General features: G+C 38.8%; 2 protein-coding genes across 2 annotated transcripts; both read right to left on the bottom strand.

The window, feature by feature from the left end:
• Positions 1–6,459: 6,459 nt before the first annotated feature.
• LOC128315043 (keratin-associated protein 6-2-like) lies at positions 6,460–6,747 on the bottom strand. Its single transcript, XM_053220377.1, has one exon. It carries the CDS (start codon positions 6,745–6,747, stop codon positions 6,544–6,546), a length of 204 nt encoding a protein of 67 aa, XP_053076352.1. The 3' UTR covers positions 6,460–6,543.
• A 3,142-nt stretch (positions 6,748–9,889) lies between these two features.
• LOC113597209 (keratin-associated protein 21-1-like) lies at positions 9,890–10,777 on the bottom strand. Its single transcript, XM_027052960.2, has one exon. It carries the CDS (start codon positions 10,768–10,770, stop codon positions 10,396–10,398), a length of 375 nt encoding a protein of 124 aa, XP_026908761.2. The 5' UTR covers positions 10,771–10,777; the 3' UTR covers positions 9,890–10,395.
• Between the last annotated feature and the right edge of the window lie 1,929 nt (positions 10,778–12,706).

The following is a 12,706-nucleotide window of genomic DNA, read 5'->3' as shown; positions in this document are numbered from 1 at the left end:
TGGGACATCCAGTCTTTTCCTGAATGCTTTTAACCGGGAATTTCATAAAACTGTTGATTTCCTTTCCTGTGATCTTTCCTTAGTAGACATTTTTCCTTCGGTTGACAGTATTTCCTACTACTTTTAGACTGGGGTATGTGATCCCTCTGCTGTGATTCATCCTTTACAAGAAGTTTAAGGAAAATATGCCCACTACAATTGTTCTGTAGCTTAATTTTCGCTACTTGTCTACCATTCTTGAAATTCACAACTATAAGCTCTGATGCACAAAATCCCTAGAATACACACTTTGCTTTTCTAACACCCTCTTTCTTGTCACAATACTCCTGACCTATTGAAAAAGTTTTCTAGCTCTACTGCATTATGTCTAGTACCTTTCCATTCAGGTTTCTGAATACAGATGCATAATGGCAGAAAAAAAAGTCTCTTATTCTGTGCACCCTTCTTTCCAGAGAAACTACAGCCTCACACATAATTTGAATTCCGTCAGTATTTGTCCAATTAAAAAATGCATTAGAACAAAACCGTATTCAAATGTTGGTGTGCCATTTAGAAGTTATAAAATAATTCAATGTATTATCGCAATATTCTCATTCCATTCAACCCGAAAATCTCCAATATTCTTGGACTAAGAGAGTCTCAAATTTCACACCTTAAAGATAGTTGTCTGGGGGTGCCAGGGTGGCTAGTTGGTTAAGTGTCCAACCTCAGCTCAGGTGATGATCTTACGGTTTGTGAGTTCAAGCCCGTGTAGTGCTCTGTGCTGACAGCCTGGAGACTGAAGCCTGATTCAGATTCTGTGTCTCTTTCTCACTCTGCCCCTCCCACACTGACACTCTGTCTCTCAAAAAATAAATAAATAAATAAATAATAAATAAATGAAAAAAAATCCAAACGATTAAATAAATAAATAAATAAATAAATAAATAAATAAATAAAGTTGTCTGTTTGGGAACACATTGTTCCATATGTTCTCTATGCCTTATAAATATGCAGAACTTCACTAGATATGTAAATTATAATATACATGCCTAATTGATGATATTCTTCCCTCCTTCAGAAAGCCTTCAAAGACAAGGAACATAATGGAACAATGAATAGATTTTCAACAAACTGTAATTATTAGAATTCTTTTCCCTGTTGTAGGATGTACCCATCCTAGGCTAACTCAGAGCACACTCAGTCATCACATCAGATTTAGAATATCCCATGTGTGATAATTCCATTTCTTGAGAGAAGCCTTAATTCTTCATCAGCAGGACACTTACTATACGGGGCATAGCCTCCATCCAGGGCTGACCTCGATGGCAAGGCCATCCTCCTTGGAATTTGACATGGTTTAGAGTCTCCTGGCTCTAGGATCCTCACACTCAGACTTTGTGCACTCACCTTTGTCATGCATATGAGTCAGTGATTGGTTTTTCACTGCTGGTTGAATTTGAGTCTGAAATACATTTTCTATTGTAGGATCTAAAGGTGAGAGCTCTGGAATGGCACCTGAGAAAGCACACTGAAGTCAGACCCCAACAAACGCAAGGTTCTCAAACTCAGAAAGGACTGGGCTTCTCATCCCATTCTTGTATACGCACCAGGGAAGACACTAAAGGACACCATTAAAGCCCTACTCCTTCCTCTTTTCAACTGAAAATTGTGGCACCATTGATCATACCCAACACATAATGAATTCCTCTTCCCCTTTCTCCTTGGTACTGCCCATTCTAGCCATTCTTTCAACTTGATCAGTTCGTTTGACACCAAACATCAAAGTACCACCCTGAACTATCTCTCCAATATTTAATGAACTTTCATTCTCTTCCCCAGGAAGCTGTTTTATTCTCTCCAAGCAAATTATGTGTCCAAATTTGTCATAATTAATTTGTAACATATTTATTAACACCAACAAAATGTAAACACCCTGAGAGTAGGAAATTCATCTGCCATTTTTCTACTATGTATTCAGTGTGTCGGATGGTACTCTTTCAAACACATTCAAGAGTATTTCTCAATTAAGTGACTTAAATCAATTTCTTGAAACTCAATTTATGCCGACATATATATTAGCAAATCCATCCAATTCAGATGATATGATACTACGCTTTTCTTCTAACATACCCTTTCCTTGCTTCTTTACACTTCAGCTGAGGCAGTTTCCAATTTCTCATGAATACCAGAAACTCTCTCTTCCATCACATTCATCCTTTAGGCCACACCCCCTTCCCCTTGGGCTTCTGTCACAACCTCCCAGGAGGTGCCATCCCTCCCTGTCCTCGTCTTTTCCCTCCACTTCCATTCTACCTACAGTGTGATTTCCAGGGCACAGTTCTGCAATACTGTGTGATTTGTGTTGGAGTGTTAAGGATATGAGATTTAGGTAGAGAAGACATTATATTGATGCATGTAAGAGAAGGAATACTTGTATGATATCAAGAAAGAGACCCGGGTACATGGAATATATTGTCAGCCCAATTTTCAAGACAGGCCATAACACCTCAAGAAATGAGTCTTTCTCAAGAGAGAACAGAGATATTTGATAGAAGGAATCAAACATTTTTATTGAGAATAAGGGATTTTCCCAAATGTGGGATATTCAGATCCTTGCCACAGTCACAACACAGAATCCATATTAAGGGAGTAACACCAACACTTTGTGGAAAACTGTTAGATGATACTCCATAGCCTCAAGCCACAAGCTGCCATCTTACAAATGTTACTGGAGGTCAAATCTTCTATACCACATACAGTGTTTTCAATATATAAATCTTGGGGTAAAGATCCTTGAATGAGTCTTCTCTTAAGGCGTGTCTTTTCAGAAGCAAGTGGGGCTTGGACAGTGATGTTCTAACAGCAAGAGGAATAATATCTTCTATAAAAAAATGGCCGGTAGCCACAGAAGTTGGAGCCACAGCCATAGCCACAGCCATATCCACAGCAGGAGCCATAGCCACAGCCATAACGCAGGCCATAACCAGAGCCATAATAGGGACTAAATCCACAGCCATAGCCATATCCGCAGCGATAGCCACAGGAGTTGCTGTAGTTGCAACACATCTTGCCAAGAGAAGAGAATTCACGTGGGTTGTGAGAGGATGTGGTGAAGTGCGTGTCTTCTACTTGCTTTGGACCCTTATATACTGTCAGTAATTAGCAGAGCATGTCACTCATCCCCTGACTTACCCAACAAATATGTAAGCAACTGTGCTGTGCCAGTCACTGTCAACAATCAACAATGTCTTGGGCAATGTGAGCTCATTATTAAGGAGACTCCAGGTTTATTAAAAACAGCATTTTATTTCATTCTGCCAAAAAAACATTTCTCAGTAGAATCATGGACTCTAAGTAAAACCAAAATCCATGTTCACAATCTCCAATCATTTAACAAGAAGGCTGAGGGATTTTTAGGAAATATTTCTCCTTCTTGATCTCTCCACACTCGTAAAACATCTACCTCTGTCCAAAAGGAAAGAAAAATACATCTCCTTTCTGGAATCATTGCAATATCTTACCAGGCTTCTTGCACCCAGATACCTGCTACAGATATCTACTGGCTCTGTGTGGTAAAAGCTAGGGATGATGCCCATTTCACGACACAGAAAAGTCCTCAACGCCGTTGATATGCCTCATGTCAATGGCAAAAAGTGCTGAGATCAATAAACCTACCTTTGTAGCCTCACATCTATAAATGAGATTCTCTCTTTACTCGTGTCTATGTCCAAAGATTCCCCTTCTTCTCAACTAAACTGAAAGTCCAACCCATTCATCACCAGACACACAGTGGGGGCGGGGGGGAATGTGGTTTCTTTGTTTGTGATGTTTTTGCTTATCTTCATTGTCCAGGTAACTATGTTCATATCCAGGCAGAATCCAAATTTAAACTACTTTTCACTGTAAGAACTATGAAATACTAGTTGGAAACGAGTACAAATTCAGGTATCATTTCTTCTACTCCACACTCAAATTTCAACACCAAGAAATGAGTGTCATCCAGTCCTTTATTGAATGACTTCAACAGGCATTATAATAAAACTGCTGATTTCCTTTTCAGAGAAGTTTCATTATTCGATATGTTTCCTTTGGTTGAGAATATTTCCTACTGTTTTTTTTTCTATATTGCTCATGGGTTATCTGCTCACTCCACTATGTGTCATCCCTAACAACAAATTCAATACATATATCCCTTTACAAATGTTCTTTACCTTTAATTTTCCTACTTTTCCATCATTATTGAAATTCAAAACCATAAATTCCAATACATGAGTTCCCTGGAATAGGCATGATACTTTTTAAACAGCCACTCTCTGGTCACAATGCTCACAAACTATTGAAAAACACTTCCTATCTTTATTGCCTTATTTCTATACACTTCCATTAAGAGCTTGGGACACTGATGTTTAATGGCAGAAAAAGATCTTTTCTTCTGTGTGTCCTTGAATCATCGGTTAGTTCTAAGCATAGTGCCTGACACATAATCTCAACTCAATATTTCTGCCAATAACAAACAGACACATTAAAACAAAACCATGTTCAAATGTTGGTATCACTTAGAATCTATAAGAATGTGGATATAGGTCATAATGTTCTCAATCCATTCAAGCCGAAAGTCCCAAATGTTCATGGCTAAAACAGTCACATATTTCACCTTTGGAAGATATCTGTTAGTGTTCAAAGTCATTTCTCCAGATATACAAGTTATCTCATATGTCTAATAAATGATAAACTCTTTACTAGAAATAGAAAGTATGAGATATGTGCCTAATAAATACTATTCTGCTCTCTTTCAAGTAGTGTTCAATGAAAAGGAACCTAATGAAACCATAAGTTAGATGTTCAACAAACTGTAATGATTGGAATTGACTTCCCCTGTGTATACAATTTTCTCACCTCTGATTTATCCAGAACACAGTCAGTCCCCAGAAATGACTTACAGATGTTCCTTCTGTGAGAATTGTCCAGCTATTGAAAGAACATCATTTCCTCATCAGTAAGACACATTATATCCTGGGTGTAGTTTCCCTCCAGGACTGAACTTGATGCCAGAGCCATCTTCCCTGGAATTGGCCATGTGGTGGAGTCTCCAGGACCAAGGGTTCTCAGACCCAGATTTTGTGCAGTGACCCTTGTCATGGAGATGAGACAGTGAGTCTTTTATTCTGCTGGTTGAAATTGTGTCTGAAAGACTTTTTTTGTTGTAGGATCTAAATGTTAGAGGTCTGGAAAGGCACATGAGAGAAGCACACTGAAACCAGAATCCAACAAGGTAGTACACCTTCAAACTCAGAAAATCAACTGGAACTACTAATCTCATTTTATATCTGCCCCATTAGAGAGCCCATTTAAGGCACTAGCCATTGTTCTTTTGCACTAAAACTCGTGGCACCACTGATCATACCCAAAACCTTACGTATTTCTCTTTCTACTTTACATTTACAACTGTCCTTTCTAGTATTTCTGGAAACTGACATGAGTTCATGTGACAGAACATGTCAAAACACATCCTTGAACTAACTCTGCAATACTTCAGTCTTCTCAAGGATGCTGTTTTATTCACACCATAGGAATTATCTCTCTAAATTTATCTGAATTAATTATTCTCTTTTTTTTATTAACCTACTAGAATGAAACCACTCTGACAGCAAGAAATTCACCTATAATTTTTCTACTGAGCCTTCAGGGTGTGTGACAGTGGCCTTTCAAAAACATTCAAAACTATTTGGCAATTAATGGACTTAAATCAATATACTGAAACTCAGTATATGCCAACAAATGTATTTGCACATCCATCAAAATACAGATAATACAATATCACATTTTTCTTTTGTTTCTCATTTCCTTAGTTTCTTACATCTCAACAGAGGCAGCTCCCAATTTCTCATTAATCCCAAAAATTCTCTCGTCAACCCCATTCATCCTCGAAGCACTCAAGCCATACTTCCTCCCCCTTGAGCTTGTGTCACAACTTCCCGAAGAGGTGTCCTAACTCTTCCTCTTACCTTCCAGCCTTCAGCTCCATTTAGATACGGTGTTACCTCAAGGACATAGTTCTTACACAGTGTGATTTATGTTGAGGTGTTATGGATACAAGAAATAGGAGAAGACATTATGTCCGATGCACATAAGAGGAGAAATGTTTATATTATATCTAGGAAGAGACCCAGGTTCATGAAATATATTGTTGCCTGAGTTTAAGAGATGCCATACACCTCAAAAAGGAGTCATTCATTAGCCAGAACACAGAGATTACTTAGAAAAAAAATGAAACATTTTTATTGAGAATAAGGGATTTGCCTCACTGTGGGATTTTAAATATGTTGCCACAGTCTCAACACAGAACCCAGAATAGAAGTAAAGACTAACATTTGGAAAATAGTCAGAGGATACCACATAGCCTTCAGCCACAGGAAGCCTTCATACAAATGCTAACTAGAGGTCACAATTACAGAAAGCATGCATTCATTGGATATAGAAATCTTGGGGTATAAATCAATGAATCAGCCCTCCCTTAAGCCATGCCACTTCAGAAGCAAATGTGTCTTGGACAGTGATGTTCTAGCAGCAAGAAGAATAACATCTTCTATACCAAAATGGCCGGTAGCCACAGCAACCAGAGCCATAGCCACAGCCACAGCCATATCTGGTGCCATAGCCACAGCAGGAGCCGTATCCACAGCCATAGCCAGGTCCATAACTACAGCCATAATAGGGCCCATAGCCACAGCCATAGCCACAGGAGTTGCCGTAGTTGCAACACATCTTGTCAAGAGAAGAGATTTCACGTGGGTTGCGAGAGGATGTGGTGAACTGTGTGTCTTCTACTGGCCTTGGACCTTTATATACTGTCAGTAATTGGCAGAACATACCATTCATCCCCTGACATACCCAACAAATATGTAAGCACTTCTGGTATGCCACTCACTGTCAACAATCAATAAAAGTCTTGGGAAATGTGACTTCGTTCTGTTGGAGTCTCCAGTTATATTTAAAGAACGGCATTTTAATTTGCTCTGCCAAAGAATCTCTCACTAGAATCATGCACCATATGTAAAACTGGTACCCACCTTCACAACTTGTTGTCATTTAATTTACCTTATGTATCATCGTTGAGGGACATTTAGGAAAATTTTGTCCTCTTGATCTCTCCTCTTTCCTAAACTATCTACCTGTCCCCATTGGAAAGGAAATAACTCCCATCTCCTTTCTGGAATCATTGCAAATTTTTGCCTGCCTGCTCACACCCAGATACCTATTGCACATACCTAGTAGCTCCATGTGTGATAAACGAGGGAAGATGCTAATTCCAGCCAACAGAACAAAGCCCAACAATACTGAAACATCTGCTGTATAATGCCCATAGTGTTGAGATCTAGAAACCTTGGTTTGTAACCTCACATCTATATATTCTCTCTTTATTGGTGTCTAATTCCAAATTCTTCCTTTTTTTCTCAACTAAACCCATTATTCAATCATTCCATTGACAGACATAAAGTCAAAAAGAAAACAAGGAAGGAAAGAAGGAAGGAAGAATTTAGAAACAATGAAAGAAAGAAAGAGAGAGTAGAAAGAAAGAAAGAAACAAAGAGAGAAGAAAGAAAGAAAGAAAGAAAGAAAGAAAGAAAGAAAGAAAGAAAGAAAGAAAGAGAAGGGAAAGAAAGGAAGGAAGAAAGGAAGGTGTCTCTGTTTTTTGTTTGTATGGTTGTTTCTTGGGATGTTTCTGCTCATCTTTGTTGTCTACTCTTTACATCAATCACCATTTTATGAATCTGCCAGGATCCAAAATTTGTATTACATTTTACTGTGACAACTCTAAAATCCAAGCTGTAAGGGAGTACAAACTCAGGAAGATCATTCCTTCTACTCCACGCTAAAATTTCCCATCAAAGAAATGAGTGACATCCAGTCTTTTCCTGAATGCTTTCAACCGGGAATTTCATAAAACTGCTGATTTCCTAACCTGTGATCTTTCCTTTGTAGACATTTTTCTTTCAGTTGACAGTATTTCCTATGACTTTAAGACTACTCTATCTGATCACTCTGCTCTAATTCATCCCTTACCAGAAGTTTAAGGAAAATATACCCACTACAATTGTTCTTTGGCTTAATTTTCTCTACTTTTCTACCATTCTTGAAATTCACAGCTATAAACTCTAATGCACAAAATCCCTAGAATACACACTTTGCTTTTCTAACAACCCCTTTCTTGTCACAATACTCCTGAACTATTGCAAAAGTTTTCCAGCTTTCTTGCATTATTTCTAGTAACTTTCCATTCAGGTTTCTGAATACAGATCCATAATGGCAGAAAAATAATCTCCTCTTCTGTGCACCCCTCTTTCCAGATGAAGTAGAGCCTGGCACATAATTTGAATTCAGTCAATATTTCCCCAGTAAAGAAATGCATTAAAACAAAATCGTGTTCAAATGTTGGTGTGCCATTAGAAGTTATAAGATGATTCAATATATTATCACCATGTTCTCATTCCATTCTACTCTTTCCATCCTGAAAGTCTCAAAAGTTTTTAACTAGTGAGACTCAAATATCACATTTTGAGGATACTTGTCAGTTTATGAACACCTTGTCACAGACGTGCAAGGTATCTTATATACCTAATAAATTTTCAACCCTTTATGGATATGTAAATTGTGATACACATGCCTATCTGATGATGTTCTTCCCTCTTTCAGAAAGCCTTCAAAGACAAGGAACATAATGGAACACTGAGTAGATTTTAACAAACTGTAATTATTAGAAATCCTTCCCCTGTCTGTTGGATTTACCCACCCTTGACTAACCCAGACACAGGAAGTCCTCAGAACAGACTTAGGATGTTCCATATTGAAAACTTCCAACCCGTGACAGAAGCCCTGATCCTTCCACAGCAGGACACTTAATATCCTGGGCATAGCCTCATGCCAGGGCTGACCTTGATGGCAGGGTTATTTTCCTTAGAATTGGCCATGTTGTGGATGGAGTCTTTTAGCTCCAGTGTCCTCAGACTCAGACTTTCTTCAGTGACTTTTGTCATGGAGATGAGACAGTGAGTCATTCTTTCTGCTGGTAGAAATTGAGTCTGAAGACACTTTTTTCTGATGTACGCTTTAACTGTTACAGTTCTAGAAGGCACATGAGGAAAAGACACTTTGGTAAGAACCCAACACAATAGTAACCTCGCAACTCCCAAACTATCCCTTGCTTTTTTCCACTACAAATTGTGGCACCACCACTCAAACCCAACCTTCATGAATTTCTCTTTCTCCTTTATACTTACAACTGTTCTTTCTAGTATTTCTTTCAAATGGCATCAGTGCATTTGACACAAAATGTCAAAATACATCCTTGAACTATCTCCGCAATCCTTCAGCCTGCAATCTCTTCCCCAGTAAGATGTTGTATTGCCTTCATAGGGAGGATCTCTCCAAATTAATTTCAACAATTCCTACTTATTTTTAAATATCACCATGAGAATGTCAACACTCTGAGAGCAAGAAAGTACTCCACAATTTTCTTCCTGTATCTTCAGAGTGTAGGATAGTTCCCTTTCAAATCATTCTAGACTATTTGTGAGTTAAGTGACTGAAATCAATTTCCTCACTCTCAATATATGACAACAAATACATCCAGACTTCCATTAAATTACAGATGATACAATACCACATCTTTGTTCTAAATTTTCCTTTCCTTAGTTCATTAGACACCCGATTCCATTTCTAATTTCTCATTAATCTGGAAACTCTCTCTCCCATTCCATCCATTCTTGAAGTACTCAGGCCACACCTCCTTTCCCTGGAGCATGTGTCACAACCTCCTAAAGAGATAACATCCCTCCTTGCCTTTCCCCTCCACCTCCATTTTACATAGAGTTGATTTCCAGATGAAAGTTCTGAAATATCTGTGATTTGTGTTGAGTTGTGAGGGCCTGGGCATGAGGGGTGCAAGGCACAGGCAGAAAAGGCATTTTCTCTGATGCACATAAGAGAAGAAAGGCTCCCATTATATGAAGGAAGAGCCCTCATGTGCATGAAAAATATTGTCACGTAGATTTTCAAGAGAATTCATAATACCTCAAAAAAAGGAGTAATTCACAAGCAAGAACATAGAGATATATTAGAAGCAAAGAATCATTTTTATTGAGAATAAGGAATTTGCCCAACTGTGGGGTATTAGGCTTGTTGCCACAGTCAGATGACAGAATCCAGAGTAAGGGAATAAACACCAACATTTAGAAAAGAGTCAGATGATACCACACAGCCTTCAGGCACAACATGCCATTCCAGAAATGTTGCTTGAAGGAGTGAGCCTCTGAGAAGCATGCAATTTCGTGGACATAGAAAATGTGAGGTATGAATCCTTGATTCAGACCTCTCATTAGATGTGTCTTATTTAGAGGACAATGGGGTGATGTTCTAACAGCAAGAAGAATAACATCTTCTATACCAATATGGCCGGTAACCATAGCAGCCGGAGCCATAGCCATAACCACAGCCATATCTGGGGCCGTAGCCACAGCAGGAGCCATATCCCCAGCCATATCCACAACCAGAGCCACAGCCATACCGGGAGCCATATCCACATCCATAGCCAGGTCCATAACTCCAGCTGTAATAGGGGCCATAGCCGCAGCCGTAGCCATAGCCACAGCCATAGCCACAAGAGTTACCGTAGTTGCAACACATCTTGTCAAGAGAAGAGATTTCACGTGGGTTGCGAGAGGATGTGGTGAACTGTGTGTCTTCCACTAGCCTTGGACCTTTATATACTGTCAGTAATTGGCAGAACATACCATTCATCCCCTGACATACCCAACAAATATGTAAGCACTTCTGGTATGCCACTCACTGTCAACAATCAATAAATGTCTTGGGAAATGTGACTTCATTCTGTTGGAGTCTCCAGTTATATTTAAAGAACATCATTTTAATTGCCCTGCCAAAGAATTCTCTCGTAGAATCATGGGCCATACGTAAAACTGGTACCCACCTTCACAACTTGTTGTCATTTAATTTACCTTATGTATCATCGTTGAGGGACATTTAGGGAAATCTTGTCTGCTTGATCTCTCCTCTTTCCTAAACTACCTACCTGTCCCCATAGCGAAGGAAATAACTCCCATCTCCTTTCTGGCATCATTGCAAATTTTTGTCTGCCTGCTCACACCCACATACCTACTGCAGATACCTAGTAGCTCCATGTGTGATAAACGAGGGAGGATGCTAATTCCAGTCATCAGCACAAAGCCCAACAACACTGGAACTTCTGCTGTACAATGCCAATAGTGTTGACATCTAGAAACTTTGGTTTGAATCTAACATCTATATATTCTCACTTTATTGGTGTCTAATTCCAAATACTTCCTTTTTTTCTCAATTAAACCCTTTATCCAATCATTCTATTGCCAGACATAAAGTCAAAAGAAAAGAAGGAAGGAAGGAAGGAAGGAAGGAAGGAAGGAAGGAAGGAAGGAGTTAGAAAGAAAGAAAGAAAGAAAGAAAGAAAGAAAGAAAGAAAGGTGGTCGGGAGGAAGGAAGGAAAGAAGGAAGGAAGGAAGGAAGGAAGGAAGGAAGGAAGGAAGGAAGGAAGGAAGAAATGCAGGTGTCTCTGCTTTTTGTTTGTATGGTTGTTTCTTGGGATGTTTCTGCTGGTCTTCGTTGTCTACGCTTTACATCAATCACCATTTTACGAATCTGGCAGAATCCAAAATTTGTATTACTTTTTACTGTGAACTTTAAAATCCAACATGGAAGGGAGTATAAACTCAGGAAGATCATTCCTTCTACTCCATGCTAAAATTTCCCATCAAAAAATGAATGACATCCAGTCTTTTACTGAATACTTTCACCTGGGAATTTCATACAACTGCTGATTTCCTTTCCTGTGATCTTTCCTTAGTAGACATTTTTCCTTCAGTTGACAGTATTTCCTACGACTTTTAGACTGGGGTATGTGGTCCCTCTGCTGTGATTCATCCCTTACAAGAAGTTTAAGGAAAATATACCCACTACAATTGTTCTGTAGCTTAATTTTCCCTACTTTTCTACCATTCTTGAAATTGACAACCATAATCTCTAATGCACAAAATCCCTGAATACACACTTTGCTTTTCTAACACCCCCTTTCTTGTCACAATACGCCTGAACTATTGGAAAAGTTTTCTAGCTCTATTACATTATTTCCAGTACCTTTCCATTCAGGTTTCTGAATACAGATGCATAATGGCAGAAAAAAAAGTCTTTTATTCTGTGCAACCCTGTTTCCCGATGAAGTACAGCCTGGCACATAATTTGAATTCCTTCAACATTTCTCCAATTAAAAAATGCATTTAAAAAACCGTGTTGAAATGTTGGTGTGCCATTTAGAAGTTATAAAATAATTCAATATATTATCGCAATAATCTCACTCCATTCAACCTGAAAATCCCCAATATTCTTGGACTAAGAGAGTCTCAGATTTCACACTTTGAAGATAGTTGTCTGGGGGTTCCCGGGTGGTTCATTGGTTAAGTGTCCAACCTCAGCTCAGGTGATGTCTAATGGTTTGTGAGTTAGAGCCCCATGTAGAGCTCTGTGCTGACAACCTGGACACTGAAGCCTGATTCAGATTCTGTGCCTCTTTCTCACTCTGCCCTTCCCACCCTGACACTCTGTCTGTCAAAAAAATAAAAAAGAAAAAATTCAAATGAATAAAAAAATAAATATAGTAGTCTGTTTGGGAACACAT

The sequence above is a fragment of the Acinonyx jubatus genome, chromosome C2 (genome assembly GCF_027475565.1).
Source record: "Acinonyx jubatus isolate Ajub_Pintada_27869175 chromosome C2, VMU_Ajub_asm_v1.0, whole genome shotgun sequence".
Lineage (NCBI taxonomy): Eukaryota > Metazoa > Chordata > Mammalia > Carnivora > Felidae > Acinonyx > Acinonyx jubatus.
Note: the sequence above shows the minus strand (reverse complement) of the source record. Positions and strands in the feature narration are given on the sequence as shown.

What these genes read in the sequence shown, in the direction of transcription:
- LOC128315043 (XM_053220377.1), bottom strand. Translation starts at nt 6,747, where the DNA reads ATGTGTTGCAACTACGGCAACTCCTGTGGCTATGGCTGTGGCTATGGG.
- LOC113597209 (XM_027052960.2), bottom strand. Translation starts at nt 10,770, where the DNA reads ATGTTCTGCCAATTACTGACAGTATATAAAGGTCCAAGGCTAGTGGAA.